The sequence below is a fragment of the Diutina rugosa genome, assembly GCF_008704595.1.
Source record: "Diutina rugosa strain CBS 613 chromosome Unknown scaffold3_size541584, whole genome shotgun sequence".
NCBI lineage: Eukaryota > Fungi > Ascomycota > Pichiomycetes > Serinales > Debaryomycetaceae > Diutina > Diutina rugosa.
In genome coordinates, this window is record NW_022995077.1 from 278,758 (window position 1) to 299,073 (window position 20,316).

The window sequence follows — 20,316 nt, forward strand, 5'->3', positions numbered from 1 at the left end:
AATTTTTGTAAACAGTGAGACAACGTCGGCAACAACTAAGACTCTGACCAACTGAGATTGAAGAGCATGACCCTGAGATTGCATCACCATTCGAGGCATGATTGTGGTCTCAGATTGTACAAGTTATCCGCGAGTCACTTTGGCCTACTATTGTTAAATTGCTCACCTTGTTGACGATTTTGACAAAAGAAGGCTGGCTGATGGTACGGGGCTTCAAAACTCCCTCATCGTTACAGACAATGACCCGTACTTTCGACCCGATCAAGAGATATCGAGATTCGGGGACTGTTAAAACCAGCGAAGTTAGCAGAGAATGGCATTGGCAAATGAATCCTCGCCGATTTGTTCACAAAGGTGGGAGGATCTGTGATCTTCGACTAAATTTTTGATCGCATCTTTTACTAAATCATGCGTGGGGTTGCGATGATGATCACGACAATAACAATGGCGGGGTAACAAATCATACTAAGTGTAATGACTTGCTATATACAGGGCAGAGGTATAAGAGGCGCTATTCTGCTCTTGAACTTGTATATTTCTCCATCACCCATGGATTCCCACTAAGGCCCCCGGTTGAGTGTCCGCACCCCAGCAAATGAGGTTGATCTTATCACCTCAAGCGCAGTGGATAGTGCCGTGCCCGGAGAACGTAGCACCACATTGACTGTCCGAACCCAAATAACTGCATTGAATAGTGCCTACATAGCTTGTATATATATTGAAGACATAAAAAGATTTATGATATATCCTGTAAATCATTAAGTTAACTCCAATCAGCTTATTAAGCGCTGGCAGTGAAAAAGCTTCCCATGCTTCAATTCCTCAACCTCCAAACCAAGCCGTTGAGCCAACTCCTCGTTGGTTTTGACACGTCACAAATTTGTCCTTACACCTCAACTGACAGAGAAAGATATGCCCGATTGTGCTACAATTTGTTATAATCTAATTCGTTTGTATTTACTCTAGACTGAGTACTATATTTGCTAAAATTATCGCTTAGGTCGATTGTGCACCGGCGACGAGATGGGTTGATTCAAAATATTAGCCGTAGCCACGGTAGGATTCTCTGGAAGTTGCACCACCAGTACCGGAGGCAGCACTAGTGATTTGCGCAGCCGTTTACGCGATGACCCACCCAAGATACCCTCAAACCGCGTCAGGGGCAAGTGGTGCAAATTGAGTGGTGAGTGGTGCGGGGGCGGGTTTTCCGTGGGCAGATTTCCTTCAGTGATGATGGTCGATACCGAGTTGGAGTTGCCGTTGGCGTAGGGCGACAGCGTAGTAGGAGTAGTAGCCTCAAACTGGTGGTTATCGATTCTCGGCGTAGTATCAGCCCGCTTCAGCCGGAAGGGGATGTACAGACGGCGGGGGGCAATCGCCAGCGAGTGGTACCCCATCTGCGGCAGTACTGGTGGCGGCAGGTTCACCATGGGAGTATCGGCCAAACCCGTACGGAACAGGATGTTCAGCTGGGTGCGGGCCAACAGCCGGTTGAGAATGAACAGCACGTCGTTCTCGTACACCTGAGGCACCAGTTCCAGCGCGGGGAGAGCCATGCCGGCTTCGGGTTGCTCCTTAGTGAAGAAGGAGTCGAGATCGTCCAAAGCGGCCCACACGTTCAGCAACAGCGCCTCGTGGTCGTCAGTAACCGCCATCGATACTTCATCGGCATCAGCCTCTTGAGGCGAGTACGCGGGTGTTTGACCTGGTAATTCGCGGTGGAACTCAATAGTGTCGTCATCCAGGCCGTCTTCCTCGACCACGGTAGGGGTACACGTGAGGTAGACGGCATGGACGTTGTTGCGGGTATTGGCAGCCGCCAACGACGGTGTAGGCACACTCCAGCCCAGTTCTTGAGGGATACCGAAGAGGGCAGTGACGTTGTCCTGAGACTCGCGAGCCGCGGCTCCAGTGGTACCAAGAGCCATACGCAATACCTCACGGTCTAACTGAGACCCCAGGATGTGTTCCACTTCATCCAACACCCGAAGGGCACTCTCGGCGTGTTCCGTCAATAACAACCGCAAAAGCGGGCTGATCAAGTCAGCACCGACACCGCTGTATTCAGGCTTCGATAAGTTAATCACGGGGAGCAAGTGACGCAAGAAAGCAAGCGTTTCAAGCTTAACCCAGTCGATCAGGTTGGCTAACATCCCCATCAAAAGCACCACCAGTTGCGCCTCATATCGCGGGAAGAACTCGCGCTCCAACGTGTGGACACACAGCACGATGAAGTCGTCTTTCAGTCTAAACCTGTTCTTCGAGATCAGCACCAAGATACGGGCGACGTGAGGGCGGTTGTGAGCAGTGGCCAAAGCGGCAAGGTTCAGGGCACATGTGGCGACGTCGGAGGGGATCTTATGAAGCAGTAACGCGTGTAAGAACCGGGGAATGTTGGGCAAGAAAGCCATCAAAAGCCGGTGAGAACCGACACCAATCACCTCGGAATCAGGCAACACCAAAAGCTTATCCATAAGCTTAATGGTCGAGTCCCACAGTCTCCCCAGTCTCGTACCCGCAAGGATCACTTGGTGGAGTCCAGCAAACCGGCCCTCCCATTTCGGCGGGAACGTCAGAATAAGGCACAGAATGGTATCGGGCGCCGCCAAGTCGATCTTCAGCACGAACTTCGCCATCGTCAGCAACAGCTCGATGTACTCCGGCTCGTGTACTGTGTACAAACACGCCACTGCCAGCCAGAACAACTGCGGGAAGTCGATGAGCTTTTCCAGCGAAAGCTCGGCGACAATTGCATTCAACGTCATGAGAATCTGCATGGCAAAACCCTGGATGTCGTCGGTGTCATCGGCAATGGTGTTCAGCAACCGGTGGAGCATGTCGCGAAGCATCAGCTGGTCCAAGAACAGGAGGAGCAGACGGAACACTTGGAACAGGCGACAAGCAATGTGGCGTACGGCACAGGTAGTGGCCCAATGGAGGGCTACTCTCAGCCACTGCACTTGGAGATGAGGCACCACTTTCAATACGTTGCGCACCAAACGGTCCATCGGAATGGGAGTACGAGCCCCTCTCTTGACATCATCATTGTTGAGATCATCATAGGCCCAAAGTCTTCCCTGGCGAAGCATATCACTGGTTTCTTCAACTAATTCCGCGTGTTCCCCTTGAGGGTCCAGATGGTGCAACAAATGAATCAACATCTCCAGCGCCTGGTCTTGGATCAAGGGGAGGTAATGGTCCAAGAGGACAATCAGCACGTGCACGAGCATGGCCACTTTATCGGCAAACTGAGGCAGACCAATCGTAAACAAATCAACCATAAACGTTAAACTGAGCTGCCCTAAAGAGAACAGCGGGTCCTTATCATTATAGGGGATCAAAAGCGACACGTCGGCCACGTACAGGAAGTTGTGAGGGTCAATAACATCCGTAGTAAACCGTTTCGGTTGCGGGGGCACCATCAGCCGCGGGTGCAAGTTGTCCAAGAACTTGTCAACAATGTAGTAGAAGTCCTGTTGGTTTTGCGAGTTGTTGAACGCCAAGTAGTCGACAATCTGCTTCAGGTGGACGACGAATTCCGGATGTTTTCTTTCCAAGCACAACGAGAGGATGAAGTCCAAGATCTTATCGAAGTTTCCGTGGGTCAGGCCCAACGCTACCCAGAGCGCCTCGACCTCGTTGGAGATGGTGTCGGCAAACAAAAGCGTGATTTCGAACAAGTTATTGAGCACCATAAGCAGGCCCGTGTTGAGGCGTCCTTGAGTCAATGGTTTCAGAACATCGCCCACCGGTTCAGTCTCATCGTAAGCTAAGATCACCGCCAGCATCCACGGTAAGAGACACGCCAAAAGGTCCCGTCTCCCCAGCGCCAGTACCACGGAAAAGTACTTGGTCATGTACAGAATCCGCGGCAACGTCCCCTGAGAGTCAGCCAGCGCCAAGTGGGTCAGAATGTCAAAGAGGGCCTTCTTGTACACCACTTTCAGTTGCAGCATCACCAGTTCTCTAAACAGAGCGATACGGAGCTGGTCAGGAGCACGGTCAGGCACGATGTGGGGTTCCAAAAACGCCATCACTTCAAGCGCCACCGACCGCACCAGTTGCTGGTGGTGACCAACCAAAAACGTCGCCAAACACATCACTTGATGGGTCAAGTCGTCGCCAAACAGTTTCGGGTCGTGTTTGACAAACTCACGCACGTAACCAGTGAAATAGACCTCGGTCAATTGGGCAACATCGCTGGAGAAAAGCTCCTTGATAATCTCGTCGCTCATAGGACGACACTGAGCCAACAGACTCAGGACAATATTGGCAAATGCCCGTTCACCCACTTTCAACCAGCGACGGTCATCATTCTCGTGGTATACCATCAACAACTTGATCCACGCCATGGTGTTGGGGATGTCAAACAGCATGGTAATCGTGTGTTCTCCCACGGGAACATCACACACTGTGGGCAGAGCCACGATTGTCGCCATTGCTTCAAGTGCCGCTGCCTGTAACGCCATGCGTTCCACTTCGAGTTTCGCCGCCACTTGAGCGGCATCGCGGTGATTGGGGTGGCCGATGGCCTTGTACATCGCCAGATACCGTTCAAACTCGATATCCTTGTTCAGGCCGTAGCCACACCACTCCGTCAACCACCGGAAACAGCCGATACGTGCTTCAAACGGCATCCACCGGTCGATGTCGCTGCGGTGCTTTTGTAACCCCTGGAGCACGGGGTGGAGAAATTGACACCAGAACCGTCTAAGCCGTTGGTACTCCCACGCCGTTTGCACTTCCAGACGCAGTAAAAACGTCTTGACACTCTTGACTAAGCTAACCAAGTTAGCGACAATCCATTCGTCATCAAAAATGACGGCTTCATCAACAAACCGCGACATCACCACTGCCAAAATGTGGACGATTTCCACCCGGGCACGATCGCCAGCGACGTCCCGAGCAGGCACCGCGGGAACTGCGGTGTTGTTGGATCCATTGGTGGAGGTAGACGAAGCGCTCCATTCAGTGGCATTGGTGGGTAACGACTCCAAAAACGAGCGGAAAACATTGATGTTAAGACAACTGAGACCTTGGCGAGCAGCATCACGAACCATCGTCTGCGATGATTTGAGGAGAGGGAGCACCATGCGGAATACCAGCTTCGCCAGAGTGATGGTCTGGTGCTGGATATAGACGCCGCCACTGCTGCCGCTGTTCAGCTTCTTACGGCCTCCCGTGGTTGTTGTGGGAGTGTTTGTAGGGAATGAAAGCTTTTGCTCGCTGGTGGACGTGAGTAAGCAGCAGGCGAAGATCAAATAGAGCTTCCACTGTTCCACTAAGAGCTCAGGCGGGGCGTGGCCCACAGGCTTGAACAAACCACTGAACGTCTTGTTGGCACCGTCTGAGCCCTGGTTGCTGTAATCAACGACAAGATCGTGCATTTGCACCAACCGCGTGCACACCACCAGGCGGCAAATGGCCACAGGCATGGGACACTTCTCAAAGCAAATGGCTACCACTTTCGCGAAAAGCCGTTGCCAGAGGGTAACATCAAGACCGTAGTCGCTTTCGGCAATCTTAATGAGCATTCTCGCCACCGGTTTATGGCGTAATTTGGCAATTCTCGCCCTTTCCGGTTGGGTCAATTCATCCATCAACGGAGCTACAAGCTCAAACAAATCAAGCTTTTCCAAGATGTGGATCAAACGAGTACCGGCGTCGGCAGCGAACTTCAGCGAGCTGCGCAGGTGCACGGCGCTAGGGTTACTCTCTTCGTCGGCTGAGGTCATAGCGCGGTCAAACAACTCCACTAATTTCAAGATGGCAAACCCGTAGTGGCGCACTTTGTTATCGTTCAGACAAACAAAGTATAAACCGTTACCTTCAATTTCCTCAATCACGGTAATAATGGCTTTCCACTCAAGCTCATCGGAGGGCAGCAGCTGGTGCTGGGGTTTATTGGTAGTGCCGTCACCGACGGAGTAAGTAACCTGGTATAAGTCGTTGAGCACGTCCTGCAGCATTCTCTCGTCGTCCTGGTTGAGAGGGTGGCCCTTTTTCGCTGGCTTTCTTGTTTGTTGGAACAGCGTCACCCAGCAATTGAGTAATTCAACATAAAGCTTCAAGAGCCGTTTAAATTGAGCCAGTGTTAAAAATGCCTGGTTGTATGGAGCTGGCTTATCGCTTAAATTGAACGCATACTTGGCAAAATGGGTAACCACCACCAGAGCGTTACGCCGCAGCGCCATCTTTTGAAGGGCAGTCATCAGTGCCATCGCCACCTCTCTATTCTCATGGACAACATTACGAGTTAATAACTCCACCACCAGCTTATAGGGAACCACTTCGGCCCCCAGAGCTAATGCCCAGGGTACGGCTTCAAGCAATGTCACGAACACTTCCAAATGGAGCTCCTTAGTCTGTTGGAACGAGAAATCAAGCCCGAAATGGGAGTAGAACTTCTGTGATGCCTGTGTGGGAGCAGTTTCCAGCACCACGGGATCAGGATGAGCGCCATATTGAGTGTCTAATACACGCAATAAGTTGGCTAAAATGCGACAGATTTCGTCATGCAGAGCACGGTTGGTCGACGTGCGAGCGGCAAACAGGAACTCGGCAATCGGCAGTCTGGTGGTAGAGGGCAGCAGGGTTGCAGCGAGTGGTCTGCCAAAGGGTCCTTTGAGCCGTTGACTAAGCACTTCGTCCAGAGGGAACTTAGGCTTTTGACCCACTTCATAGTCTTCTAATATCACCAAATAAGCCCGGATGAGAACCACAAGTTTTTCCGGACACATCCCCTCTAACAGATTCCCATTAAAGCTTGAATTGAACGCAGGAATGAACACGTTTTCAAGCATGTGATTAAGGTGACTGTAGCCCGCTACCCGCAAAAATTCCACCAGGGCACCGACAAGGTACTGGTCATTAGTAAGCCATTGGCCGTTCTTCTTTGTCGGTTGAAGCAAAAGCATTTCCACCGCCTGGTCAAGCTTTTTAAGCGTGTTGTTGAGGGTATCAGGTAACCGGTACAAATACACCCACATCAAGCGAGCCGCACACACCACGTAGGTGATTCTGTCCTCAACGTCAACTTTGGCCCTGAGCTTAAAGCTATTGCGTTGGAGCATCTCAAACCAGGTATTGGAGAACAATTCCCGTCTCAGACAGGCCAATACTGCCGTCATCAAGTGGACCAGGTACAGCCATGCCTGGGCGCCACCGCCACCGTCATCGGCCACTGAAAGCAGCGCTTGCCAGAGCTTACTAGCTTTCTCGTACAAGATTTCCATCGCCTCCATCCACACCGGGTGGTTCACTTCTGCCGTCAATTGATGGGCCAAAGGGAGTAACATATTGCCAATAACTTCACAGTAAGCGAAAGTGACAGTCTCATTTGTCAGCGCGGCGAAGAACCGAGCTAGCAGACACACAAATTCTGACGTTTCCTCAAAGTCTTCCGGAGGGTAATTGCGCAATTCTAAAAATCTCATGCCGTGAATAAGTAAATGCAAACGAGGCTCATCGTGTACGGGGATCAGTTCTCCGTGGCCATAGCGCTCAAGATCGGCAATAAACCGGTCAGATACTGACACAAAATGGTCGTGACTCATGTGGCCCAAGAGCTCGCAGAAGAGCGTCCAGTTGGCTAACCGCGTCAACAGTTGCAGCGTCGCCACCGGGTCGGTAGTCTTCAACTGGGAGTAGACGATTTCCTCAAGTTTATCTCGCAATTCGGGGCCCATCAGCGTCAGCTGGCGCACGATCTCGATGAGGACACGGCATAGTATATAAATCAGCGCCAACAGCTTGCGCTCGGCGACGATGGCCTGGTGGCGGGCGTGGGACACCTGTTGGTTGGCCACTGGCGGTGTGAAGTAGTCGTCGCCATGGTGAGCGTCGCCCAGCGCCAGTGGCGGTGTGACGGCGAGCGCCAGTGTCAGCTGGTTGCGCCGGTGAGCGCCGCCAGCGCCAAACTTAGGGAACGACTTAGTACGCATAAGTGACAACAGCCGTTTAGCCCTCAGCCCTAGCAGCGGCGCTGTCAGTGCCGGCAGCGTCGCCTGGGACGATACCAGTCGTTTAGCGATACCAGGTTGCAGCGGGTTCGGCAGTATCAGCTGCTGGCGCGCCATCACCCGCTCAAGGTCCACTGCTGCCATCGCTGCCATTTCCAGCTTCAGCTTGCGCCAGAACATCACCAGGTCTATAACTGGTTTCGGCTTATTCTTAGCGATAAACCCAAGCAGCGCCACCACTTTATCAAACGCAGGATCAGCCCCGGCTCGTAGAGTATCGGCGACAGGAGCGTCTTCATGGAGGGGGTGGTCAGCGCACTGGGAGAGCTTAATCTCGGCGATGCGGACAAACTGGGTGAAGATGATGTGCAAGGTGTATTCGGTGGGGGTTTTGTAGTCGGTGACGAGCGCCTGGCGCTGGTCGTGGAACGGTAACGGCGTCGTGGTGGGGAGGAGGTCGTTGTCGGCGTCGCCGGCGCCGCCAAAAGTAAACTCCACCGGTGCTGATGGGATACGCACCCCCACCAGCTCCTGGTCAAGCTCAGGCATCTCTATCACTCGTGGAAGCACCGTCAGCGTGTCCACGACTTCGCTGGGGCCTGAACTGAGCGTCAGGTTATTGAGTTCCACCGGGGTGATATCGACGTCAGCACTGGCACTAGCACTAGAGCCCTGAGGAGGTAGCTGAGTGAAGTGAGCCATCAGCGGGCTTAGCGGCGCCGGTGGGAGCGCCGCTGGCATCTGGGGTAGGGTGTCGGCGGTGGTGTCGCCCTCCTCATCGTCACTGAGGTCGAGCGCCGCCACTTTGTCGACAAAGTCAGTGGCTATCGGGTACCGGTAGCCCCCCTGGAGCGCCCGGGACGTCGCTGCTCCCGGGTGCGGGACAACATCGTCTAAATCGGGGATCTCGATCATCCCTGGTGGTGTAGGATGGGGGCCTTGATTTGGTGCGCATCCTCATACACAGAGCGTCTCCGGCGGCGGCAGCGCGCCGGCAAAACCACCGGTAAATTTGGCACTATGAGAGACTAATAAAATAGCACTCGCTGCAAACAACTACTGATTTGCCAGTATCAACTCAGAGATAGACTTATCCTACCATGATTCTCTGCTTACCTGGAAGGGAGCTACTTTTGGTCCCCCCCTTTGTCTTTCCTCGGGAGGTTTGGCTGCGCGCGTTCCAGTGTACGCGGCGGTGGCGCCAGATGAGATAGGGGCTCGCCACCCAGTGACGGCACCTAGTTACACCCCCGTAACAAAAAAAACGCTGCCCTTCCTCCTACGCTCATCACGCTTCAACAGACCCAATCGGGAAAAATTCCCCGAACCCGTCGTCAAGTAAAACTCTAGGGATGGTCGGAAATTGGTCACCAGTGGCAAAGTGTTGAGGGGTAAGCATTTTAGGGGGCAAATTGCTACTAGTATTTGTTCCCCCGTTTAATGCTTTTCTCTTGTCTCACTCACTAATGGGGTGCGCACCCTCTGGCTGGAGCTGCCCTCCCATAGGCACTACTACGCTCTGCTACAGTAAATAAGCCAAATAAGCTTTTGCGTCGCAGTGCCCCCCAAACCGCCAAACCACGCCCCCCATGAACTCAAATAGCTTCGTATATGGTCATCACCACCTGCTACTAGCCTCATCGCCGGCACCTGCTCTCTGTCGCCACGGGCCTTGTATTTATGCGCTCTCTCTCCTCTATTTATTACCAGCGCGCGAAATTGTGGGAGTGTCGTTCTCCGTCGACGAATTGAAATATTGACGATTTGGGCCACAAACACCGAATCGGGTAAGAGTAGGGGTTGCCGCCGCAGAACGCCATATTTGGCACTTAATGGGGAGGGGTAGAGTGGGAAAAAGCACTAACGACGAACCTAAAGCCAAATAATGGGCTTGAAATGGTCTGATTGCCACCCGCCCTAACCTTCTTTTTAAACTTTGTAAAGAGCAGATAAGCTCATCGGAAGTCCGTTCCTCAATCCGAACAATTGTTTTGGCAACTATAAGCGCAAACCGTCGCTACGGAAGATCTCTAGACAAATTAGGTACATGATAGATGGGAAACTATATAGAATAGCCGTCTTGTTCGATAGTCTCAAAACTGAGAAGGAATCAGTCTTCAAACAGTTGCTGAGCATTTGTCGAGAGAGGCTTGTTTGCGATAACTATCGCAATGAGACAATTTTGTCATTGCAAAGTAGCTATTTACTTCACTGGAGGAATTGCCATTGAGAGGGGTCGTCCTTGTGCTCGCCATACACTTGAGGGTACCCTGGAGCTGACGGCATCGACGGCGCCATACCCCCAGAAAACATCGGCGTCTGGTACTGAGGGTACTGCGACATGTACTGAGGCCCCCAGATCGACGCCGAGGGGGCGTAAGCGCCGGCAGCTTGGTATTGAGGGTACGCCTGAGGCATGAGTGGTGGCTGAGGAGCGGTATAGGTAGGGGTAGCTTGCACACTAGGCATTGGCAAGGTGGGAGCAGAGGATACAGGAAGGGGAGCGGGAGCGGACACGTGAACTGGTGCAGGATTGGTAGGAGCAGTGGGAGCCAAGGGGGTCGCCAAAGTGGGAACTTGATGGACTGGCTCAGTCGATTGGTCGACGGTCACTCGCGCTACGTCTTCCACTAACGAGTCCACCATCAGCTCAAGTACTCGTGAATTAGCCTCTTCCGGTTGTAATGATTGCTGACGCGACTGGATCTCAGCTACCTCAGCCACTTCTTCCGACGCTACTCCGACAGAAGAGGCTTGAGAGTCAGTCTCAGCAGCGGGAGAAGTCTCTGCGGCTTTAAGCGTATTTTGAATGTGGTTCATCATTTGCGTTTGGAGGTGTTCCAACGAGTCAGCGGGTCCCACCAGCGGTCCAATCGAGGCCAGGACTGAAAGCGAAGGAGCCACGTTCGGTGGGGCTTGTTGAGCGGCGGGAGGCTTTGACACTACGGCTGCGTAACTGCCGTCATTATTGGCATTGCCGTTACCATTACCATTGCTATTGGCATTACCGTGATCCGCATTCTTCTTGTTCTTCTTCTTCGGTTTAGGCTCTTTTGAGGCTTTCCGCTTCTTGGCATCGTACACGTAACCGCGGTCAGTCTTATCAAAACCAGCCCGGTTAAACTCAAGCACGCTATCGCCAACCACCAAGATCGCCGCTGTCCGCAAGGCATCTTCATATTGCGGCACCAGCGTGCAACCAGGAGGCAAAAACATCGGGCCTCTGGTAGGATCAATCAACGCCAGGAAGTCACCCGCCATGAAGTCGACGGAATCAAACACGGCATCATCGTCACAGTCGCGGAAACGGTTATTGATCAAGCTGAAATCACGTAAATCAACATCTTCGTGGAAATAGTAGGCTCTGACAGGACGAGTAGTGGGCCACCCCTTGACTCCCAAACGGTTGAGGACTTTAGCCAATGCCATCACCAGCTGGTCGCGTTCATGGAAGCCACTAAGAGCAGTGGAATCTTCCTTTAACCACGCCAATACTAAACGCATGGCTACAAGCAACGCCAGCGGCAACACATCACCTTTATAGGTGGCAATCATGTCAAATAAGGTATCAATATAACGGTAAGTCAACCGCTTAATCGCCTTCATCGCCACCTGTTTACGAGTATTGCCAATGATCCGGCAAAACCCAAATAATACCGATAAATGCTGGATGAACAAGTCAGGCAATTGGGTACAGATGGCATCAACGTCACGTGCCAACACCGTAAAGAACGATGCTTCCATCTTCAGATGAGGGATACCATTGATGAACTGAGTAGCGCCTTGAGCAGCACGCCCTTTAACGTATACTTCAGGCATGTAGACAAACCCACATAGCAGCACCAACATGTTATTCAAATCAGCCACGCCGCCGACGACATTGACGTCAACAAGGCTCACTTTACTCAATTGGTTGATGAACCAACCTTTCGCCATTAACGCGTGGAAATTCTTTTGGGCAACGTCGACTTGGGCCGTACGCGTAAACTGAGAGCGGATAAACCAGTATAATGCGGTGAACCGGTCGTCGATCGAGTTATAGATCATCCCTATATGGTTATAAGGTTCACCCACGGTGGGCATAATTCTCATACAGTCGTGGTAGTAATCCAAAGCAGGACCGTAGTCATTGATTAAGCGAGCCAGCTTCTCCATCCCCTTAGCATCACGGCTTTGACGCCACTCTTTATAAGATAAACACGGACGCACATAGGTGTGGTCCACCGACACCAAGTGACGTTCAATATCCGCCAACGCGACAATGAGACGGTGAATGGTCAAACCAAGCACTTGCAGTAATGGTTCAGATAATTTTTCCGTCGCCAGCAGCGTGGTAGGTCCAGCTAATCTCATTTGAATGCGGTGGGGCACGATATCCACCGAGTACAGCCTTAAGAGCTGTTGCGCCAACTCCAAGTAAAACCGCTTCACCAACTTGCTAAGCTTGACAAACTCTTGGTAGATCTTGCGGGCTTCGATCGCCCGAGGACGGAAATGCTTGGTGAGCTCAAACTGTTCCCGGCAGTCGATAAACACTTGCGCCACGGCATACTTATAGTATTTGATCACTGGGTAGTGGAACTGGAGCCAGAGCTGGTCCACAAGCTTGGGAGTAGCCGTTTTCACCACCGCCGCCCCTTCGACCTCGTTGGCAACGTTTTCGAGCACGGTGGCGGAGTGGCGGGCGTGGAACTGGTTGAAGAAACCGAGGAGCCACAGCAGCTCGAGCGGGTTAGCCAAGAACTGGTCTAATTGCGTCTTGTCCCGGTTCAAGGCATCAGGTTGCGATTTGTCTGGGTCCATGGCATTTGGTTGCTGAATATCTCGGTCCATGGCATTGCCCGATCGCGTAGGCACGAGATGGTCACTGAGGGTGTGATGGTTGGAAAAATCCTCGTCATCGGTGTGCGGCTCGCACTGGCACCCCTCGGCGCCGGGTCGGAAACGACGACGGCTGTGTGGGGATGATGGGTATACACGGCGACTGGTGTGAGGTAATGGTTTAATTTAAGTGATTTGTGATAAGGTTTAACCCGTTTACAGTTGGTATTTATTATAGGGTGTGCTCAGGATTCGAACTCGAGATCCTACCCCACACGCACACCCTCGTGTGGTCGTGCTCTCACGAATATGGGAGTGTGTCTAGGGACAATCAACGGGTTAGGGGATGCCATCTGGGGGCTGTCATCCCCTCAGCCTCCGTAAACACCCGTGTTTTGTTTTTTTTCTGGGCATCATAAGTACATTCTTCAGAACAATGGGGATAAGCCCCGTAAATATTATCCTCCCTACACGGCCTCCCCGGCCCCAGAAAAAAAATTGACAAACCCGATCGCCGCAGCGGCGATCGTGAAGTGTCCGCAGACGAAAACGGTTATTGTCTCGAAAAGCCTTGTGCCCCCAACAGACAGAACAAGGGTCGTGTCCGCACCCACAACTCCGGGGCGAGTAACCAGACACCGCGACGGCTCCGCGTACACACAATAGCCCCAGTCCATCGCCAGTGCAGAATCAACGCTCCGGCACTGCTCACGGCCGCTTCCCCTCCGCATGAACGCCACCTTCGATAGCGAATGCACTCCTCGTAAATTCGCTCGCTGGCGTCGTCTCCATGCCCCCTCCCAAAAATTTAATTCCCCTCCTTTATCTCGCTCATTCAAAAAAAAAAAAAAAAACCCCCCCNAAAAAAAAAAACACCCGCGGAGCAGCATCCTGGGCCTGCTTTTGCAGAAAGTGCAGGCACATCGCACACCACGCGCCCGCACAGGCTTTCGTAGCCACCACCGCCAAACGTTAATCAAGGGTACTCAAATTGTGCCGCACTGGATCTGGCGCTGGGCCCTAGCATCGTCAGTCGCATAATGGCACCCGCCTCAGGTGACAATGGACGCCTTCCGTGCACATTCCACAGCCCTAAATGCTGCTGTACCCCGCTCATTGGTGGCCATTCTGCCGTTCTCCTCTGCCCTGCGGCGGGGCGTTCGGCGTCTCGAGATTTTTATCTTTTATCGCTTCAACCTACCCTCAGCGACGGCGGCGATTGGCGATTGCTAGCGTGCGCTACAGCCTCTACAGCAGCTTGATACAGATTAATGAACCCGTTACGCCGTCGGATGCTTTATTGGCGGCATAATTGGGGTCCCTACGTCATCGTCTCTGGCTCCTACAGCATGTTTACTCTCAGCCTCTTCGGGCGCCACTGCGGGCCCCGTCTTCGCCCGATGGCATTTTTCTTCAGTGGCCGCGCCATTATTAGCTCAGCGCGCATCGACTCCAGAGTTTATGATTTCGCACCAAAATTGGCCCTGGGGAGAGCAAAGGGATATAGGGGGGCACAAGTAACGCCACCGCACCCCTCCGGGTCCCAGCCACAAACTCAGCGCGTGACTAATATCCCGCAAACCAACTACCTCAACGCACCAGTAATTACTCTAGCTCCCCTGGCCCCGGTCTTGGCTGCCATCGTCGCCTCTGCCGGTGCGGTTCGTTTATTACCCACATGAGCAGTAAGCGACACCCACATCATGCATCTTGGCTCGCTGGTGCGCCCTGACCACGAGCCCCGCGCCGACCGCTAGGCGCGCCTCACCCCCAGGTATTTTTCCGCAAATTGAAGGTCCCGCGTGGCCACACCGGCGCTTTTATCTTTTCCTCCATCCCCAGGCCTCAAGCCCTTTCACCTGTCCCACCCAAGGCGGCGTTCGTTTACCCACCGTTTTTCACTCTTTTGCCCACAGCCCAGCCTTCGCTTCTAATTAATACCCCGACAATTTAGGAGCCGTCTGTCCCCATACCACAGCCTACTGAAAACCCTTGAAAAAGCCATTGAAACCCTTTGAAAAGCTACTGGAATACACTGATATCCATTGAAAAAAGTGATCGAAACCACCCCCAGATACCCTTAACAAGTGTACAATACACCGTTACATCGATTCCTTCGTTGTCTACCTCCTTTATCGCTCGCTAACTCCGATTGGTGATGAACTCGCCGCCGTCGTTTGACGACGACAACACCCTCAAGCTCAACCTCCCGTTCAACGACCAGTGCTACCAGTACGAGAACTCGATGCCGTTCAACCCGATGCCGCCCCGCCCCATCCAGGGGCGCCAGCAGTCGAACCAGCCGCTGACGACGACGCTGCCCGCGCAACTGTCGGCGGTGCCGCCGCCGCCGGGAGCGGTGGACCCCATGCACGACTACAGCATGCAAAACTCGCTGCACTACCTGATCTTCTCCAACCAGGTGGCGATGAACCTGGCGGGGTCGTTGAACCACTCGATGTACCAGTTGGACGACCAGCTGCTGACGGACTTGGTCCACGAGTACCTGATGAACCCAGTGCCCCTGGGCGATCTCATATACCAGATCCACGACTACGAGTTGACGGCGCTGGTGGAGCTGTTGCCCCTGGTGCCGGCGCCGCCGCCTCAGCTGTTGCTGCAAATGTCGCAAGCGGCCTCCGCCCCTCTGCTCGTTGAGTCCCATTTCACTCATCCGTTATACGTTCACCAAGCTGCTGCCGACTATCAGATGAACCACCCAGAAGGCCAGCTCATGCCCGCGGGCGAGTTGCCTCCGTTTACGCCCACGGTTAACGACTACGAGTTCGGCGCTCACCCTTTCCCTCATGAACATCACGCCCAGCATTATCATCAACATCATCATCATCATCAACATCAACAACCTCCTCTTCAAACTGAGCAGGAAATTCCTCCGAACGCGCCGCCTCAGGGGACGTTTACTCACCACCAGCCATTGCCGGTGAACCCGCCACCTCCACGGGGCGCCCACACCACGCCGCCGTCGCAACGCATTTCCAAAAAGCACTCCAGTCTGCGGCTTAACGTGCTTTCTACCAAGAAAAACCTCGTGGTATCGACGCTGACGCCGTTGTCGACGGAACTGCTGCCGGGGTTTGGCGTGTCGCCGTTGTGCAACAAGTACCGTGGGCTTGACATCCACCAGCAACAACTTCCGCTGCAACCGTCGCTCACGGGGCTCCACCTGGTGCTGAACGCGCTGAGCGTAGCGTCGCTGTATGAGGCGCCACCGATGCCGCCGCAACAGCTTGGTGGCATGATGCCGCCGATGAACGTGTTCCGCCAGGACCTGGAACTGAGCTTGCTGCTGGCTGCAGGACTGTACTACGACCTGCTGGCGACCCAGGGCGTAGCCCAGGCTTCTGGGGCGATGACGCCGCCGCTGACGCTGACGCCACCCCGGCGCAAGTTCCTGTCGCTATCGGAAGTGCTGGCGCAAAAGGTGAAGAATCTTAGTCGCAAGCAACAGGAAAGTGTCGGCATGTTAGGCCCCTCGTCGTTGCCGCCGCTGATCCCCGTACCGCCAGCGCCCATGGGTGCAAACCCTAACCCGGCACCGGTAACTGCTTCTTCGTTAGTAATGACGCCCACGGCGCCAGCAGCGCCGCCGCCCATCATGATGCACGCCAACAACTCGCTGTCGCTGGTCCTCTCCAACGGTCTGACGGGACTGGACCTTGGCGCCGCGGTTAACCAGGCGATCATGTCGTCGGGGGGCAAGACGAAGAAACACACGCGCCGGCGGCTTTTGCCCCGTCTGAAGAACGGGTGTTGGATCTGCCGCATCAAGCACTTGAAGTGCGACGAGTTGCGCCCGCTGTGCTCGCTGTGTGCCCGTTTCGGTATCGACTGTGACTATCTGTCGGAAAAGCCCGACTACGTCACCGATAAGGAATTGCGTAGGGAGAAGTTAACCAGCATATCCGCGCTCCGCAAGCAAAAGCAACTGCAAACGCCGGCGAAACCGAAGCGTAAAGAACCCGCTCCCTATACCGACGTGGCGGTAGACCCGGTTCAAGGCTACTTCTAACATTCACGAGTTGTGATTGGTTTCTCTAATTTTTTTTGTTTCTGTGCTCATATTGGTTAGTTTTTAGGTCGTTTTTTGAGAAGTAAGTTAGTTAAGACTATGTGAAAGTCTCTGTTTATACTGTAGGTCCAGCTTATCAAGCGTCAGATCGTCGCTTGGGCTTTGGCCCTGAGCCCCTACATCGTGCCGCCGCCTTCCCCTTCCGGTAAATGCATATGCATCAGGTACCAGGCACCCCAGGAACGGCCCCCCTGAATGTCCCCTTCCCCCCTAGCAACCCAGCTGCCGACGTACAGATCCCGAAGTAGTCAACTACTATGATTCTCCATCCATATCTGACTTCTTTTAGTTTTTGCGTTCCTCAACTTTCTGTAGGTTTTCATTTTCGCGCGTGCCGCGAGTACCCATAAGGTCAAAGACACCACTATACTTTTGAAATTTTCCATCAGTGAGGCTAAATGATAGCTGACTTAAGTCTTTATTCAACTCTCAACCCTCAACACTTCTTAATAAGCTTCTGAATCTGTACAGAGTAACTGAGTGCACTTTTAGTGAATTCCACATCGCACTCTACAAGTTGAACTAATCTACAATAGTCAAGAATTAAGGTGTAATTAGCATGATAAACAATATGCGTTTTCTTTTTCTTTTAAAGCAATCATTCATTCCCATTCGGGTACCCGTAAACGCTTTTTGATGATCATCTCCGACTCGGTGGTCAGGATGATCAGAAGGTCGGGATCATCAAGCTCGCCCGCCAGTGGCAAGTGATACTCCACCATGGAAATGTAATCACCTTCAAACCCTACCCATGGGCCATCCAAGGGGTCCACCAACCGTGGGTAGGTGTAGTCAGTGTTTTGCTCGCGTTCTTCTTCAATCGTCAGGCGACGGCGGCGCGGGGGTGCCACCAGCGGCGCCCGGCTGGTGCTTTCAATTGCCTCCTCGTTGTCTTCGAGCTCCAGGCACACATCCAAGGGGCGTTCCTCATCGTCGCTGGCAAATTGAGAGTCGTAGTCAAATGGCAGTAAAATGGCTCGGAGGGCAATAAAGTCCACCAAGGGGGTGTAGTACCGCTCAAAGTTCCAGAGAACAAACAACGAACCAAACACTAATGGCACACACACCACCAGTGCCCAGTAAGCATTGGATAACGCCAACGTCCCGCACATGAACAATTGGAAGATCACTAACGCCAACACAATCCGCCGGAAAATCATCACCCACACTTTACCCGTCGAGTGAGGCGGGTGAACGAAGTTATAGATTAACTGGTACTTGTACACCAAGTAGCCAAGACCGAAGTATAACAACCCCAGAGTAACAATCTTTGTCGACACCACCAGGTAGATCAAAATGACAATGAAGATAAACAAGTGCTGCGGCATGTTGATGCCAAAGTCAAACACTTGCGGGGTGTAGTAGTAGGCACGATAATCCCGGGGAGTCTTAAGCAAGTAGTCTTTGAACAAAAACAAACGTGCAAGGACGTTGAGGATGACGAAATCGCCAATTTGAAGCAATTTTACGGGAAACTGGGCAAGCCCTTGAAGCAAGATCAAATTGACGTAAAACCCAGCAAACCCTCGCAAAGATTTGGCAAGTTCTTGAGCAATCTTTGTGGTGTCTTTGATGTAATTCAAATAGTCAGTGATGGTGTTACTTGCGACAAACACCAAAAACCAAATAAAGAACACATAGAAGAAGTTTTTCAGCAATGTACTAAGTTCAACATCCAGGTTCAGAAGATAGCCCTGTTTTTGAGTAAGATACCGGTAAAAATAGAGCATCAGCAAATTGAGCATCAGAAATAAAAAGGGCGGTAAGATACCGGTGACAACAAGCTTAAGCCAGTCATGGTCATCCAAAATGCGTCCCAACCACGGCCATTGCTTATCAATCTTAGTTTCACTAAGAAGCACCGCTAACTGCGAGGCCAAAAACGAAATCACCAGATACGATAAGACAATGACGAAGGTCACCAAATAGCCGCGCACGATTCGCTCTTTCCACAGGTATCTGTAGTTTCCCCACAAGATGTCCATGGGAGCAGGAGCAAGGTTCACCAGAAGCGTGTACACACGAGGGTCAAGTACCGTTTGCGCCGCCATTTGTGCCAGCGCCACCAGATCCATGGTGACAAATGCCAGACGAATTTGACGGAAGGGAGGGACATTACCCACCATCATCAGCGTCTGCAGATTGTATCCATTGTGTTGAATATCGCGGATTTGGGCGTTTACGTGATCAAGCTCGCTTGCAAGCAGACGGATCTCCTGATGGAATTCGTCTTTACGATCAACGTGGTTGACCAAACCTGGGTCAATTAACACCTTGGGCACCACCATGGGAGTGCGGGTGTTATAGATATCGATACTCAATTCGTAGTGGGTGGCATAGCTGTCTTCCAACTTGCGAAGGTACTCCTTTCTGCGATCGAAAAGCCGTTCCATAGGCGTCCAGTCGTAGATGAATTTCACATCGGTAACCTTACCAATCCCTAAATCCCCAATAAACTTGGTTAATGTTGTGGGCGATCGGAGAAACCGCAGTGGTACATTGTCAATACGAATGGTACGGTCAGTAATCGAATCCTGGCTCGCAAGATACTTTTGCCGGGTACGGAGCACTCGCTGGGTGTAGTGGTACAAGTAAAAATAGACAATGCCACTGAACAAGTATGTGGCCACGGGGTATACCAACTTGCTAAGCCAGGGCAGAAGCTGAGAATTGTGGCCCTTTTTGTGTTCAGGGTCTTCAACCATATCCAGGCCTCCATAGTAGTATCGTAGCGGAGCTAGCACCGCCACGGCAAACACGCCGATCGTGGCAAAGATGGCGATCGCCATTCTGAAGTACGTGAGAAACACGTAGGCATCAAGCCCCAGACATCCCAACACCTCTTCGTCGGTAATTCTCAACACTTTGCTCACCCAGCCGAATAGAGTTGGTGGGAGCTTAGGGAGGGGCCGGTGGTCACCATCGTTGCGGAGGACGCGTACCGCGTAGATGTGGGGCCAGCGCCGCCGGAGAAAACAGAAAAGGAGGAACAGCAGCAAGCCGATCACCGAGCATATCGCCAATTGGAGGTAGAACACCCGCTCGCTGAGGTAGAGCGTGGGGGACGGCTTGTCTACCATCGTTTGACGAGAGCGTTACCGAGAAATCGTCGTCAAGGGTTCGCAACCGAATTCAGCCCCCCACGCGAACCACGTTAAAACACTCACACACAATAGTGTAAAACGTGACTTAAGACAACCGCAATGATAAGTCTATACGAAATTTCTGAAGATGGCCTATTACTTTATTTCCTCCTAAAATGAAATTTTCAATTGATTTCTTTAACAGCTGACAACGCAGGATATAACGAATGATAGGTATCACCATTAACTGTCTATTAAAATCAGAATTGCAGAATATGTATGAGTCGGAACCATGCCCGAAGATGTAGATGCACGTGCCATGCACTTATCGTATGTCGTGGCTGTCGGGTCTATGCGACAA

General features: G+C 52.5%; 4 protein-coding genes across 4 annotated transcripts; 1 reads left to right on the forward strand and 3 right to left on the reverse strand. All coding sequences in view use genetic code 12, as the record gives it.

Annotated features, from left to right (window-relative positions):
• Positions 1 to 989: 989 nt before the first annotated feature.
• CAS4 (Cas4p) lies at positions 990 to 8,876 on the reverse strand (the record flags this gene model as incomplete). The annotated part of the gene is made up of 1 exon (XM_034159060.1): positions 990 to 8,876. The coding sequence occupies one exon, from the start codon at positions 8,874 to 8,876 to the stop codon at positions 990 to 992; it is 7,887 nt and encodes a 2,628-aa protein (XP_034014442.1).
• Positions 8,877 to 10,169: 1,293 nt separating this feature from the next.
• EST1 (Est1p) lies at positions 10,170 to 12,794 on the reverse strand (the record flags this gene model as incomplete). Its single annotated transcript, XM_034159061.1, has 1 exon — positions 10,170 to 12,794. One exon carries the CDS (start codon positions 12,792 to 12,794, stop codon positions 10,170 to 10,172), a length of 2,625 nt encoding a protein of 874 aa, XP_034014443.1.
• Positions 12,795 to 14,940: 2,146 nt separating this feature from the next.
• On the forward strand, positions 14,941 to 16,812 carry DIURU_000777 (Zn(II)2Cys6 transcription factor domain-containing protein; the record flags this gene model as incomplete). Its single annotated transcript, XM_034159062.1, has 1 exon — positions 14,941 to 16,812. One exon carries the CDS (start codon positions 14,941 to 14,943, stop codon positions 16,810 to 16,812), a length of 1,872 nt encoding a protein of 623 aa, XP_034014444.1.
• A 662-nt stretch (positions 16,813 to 17,474) lies between these two features.
• On the reverse strand, positions 17,475 to 19,952 carry DIURU_000778 (uncharacterized protein; the record flags this gene model as incomplete). The annotated part of the gene is made up of 1 exon (XM_034159063.1): positions 17,475 to 19,952. One exon carries the CDS (start codon positions 19,950 to 19,952, stop codon positions 17,475 to 17,477), a length of 2,478 nt encoding a protein of 825 aa, XP_034014445.1.
• Positions 19,953 to 20,316: the final 364 nt, after the last annotated feature.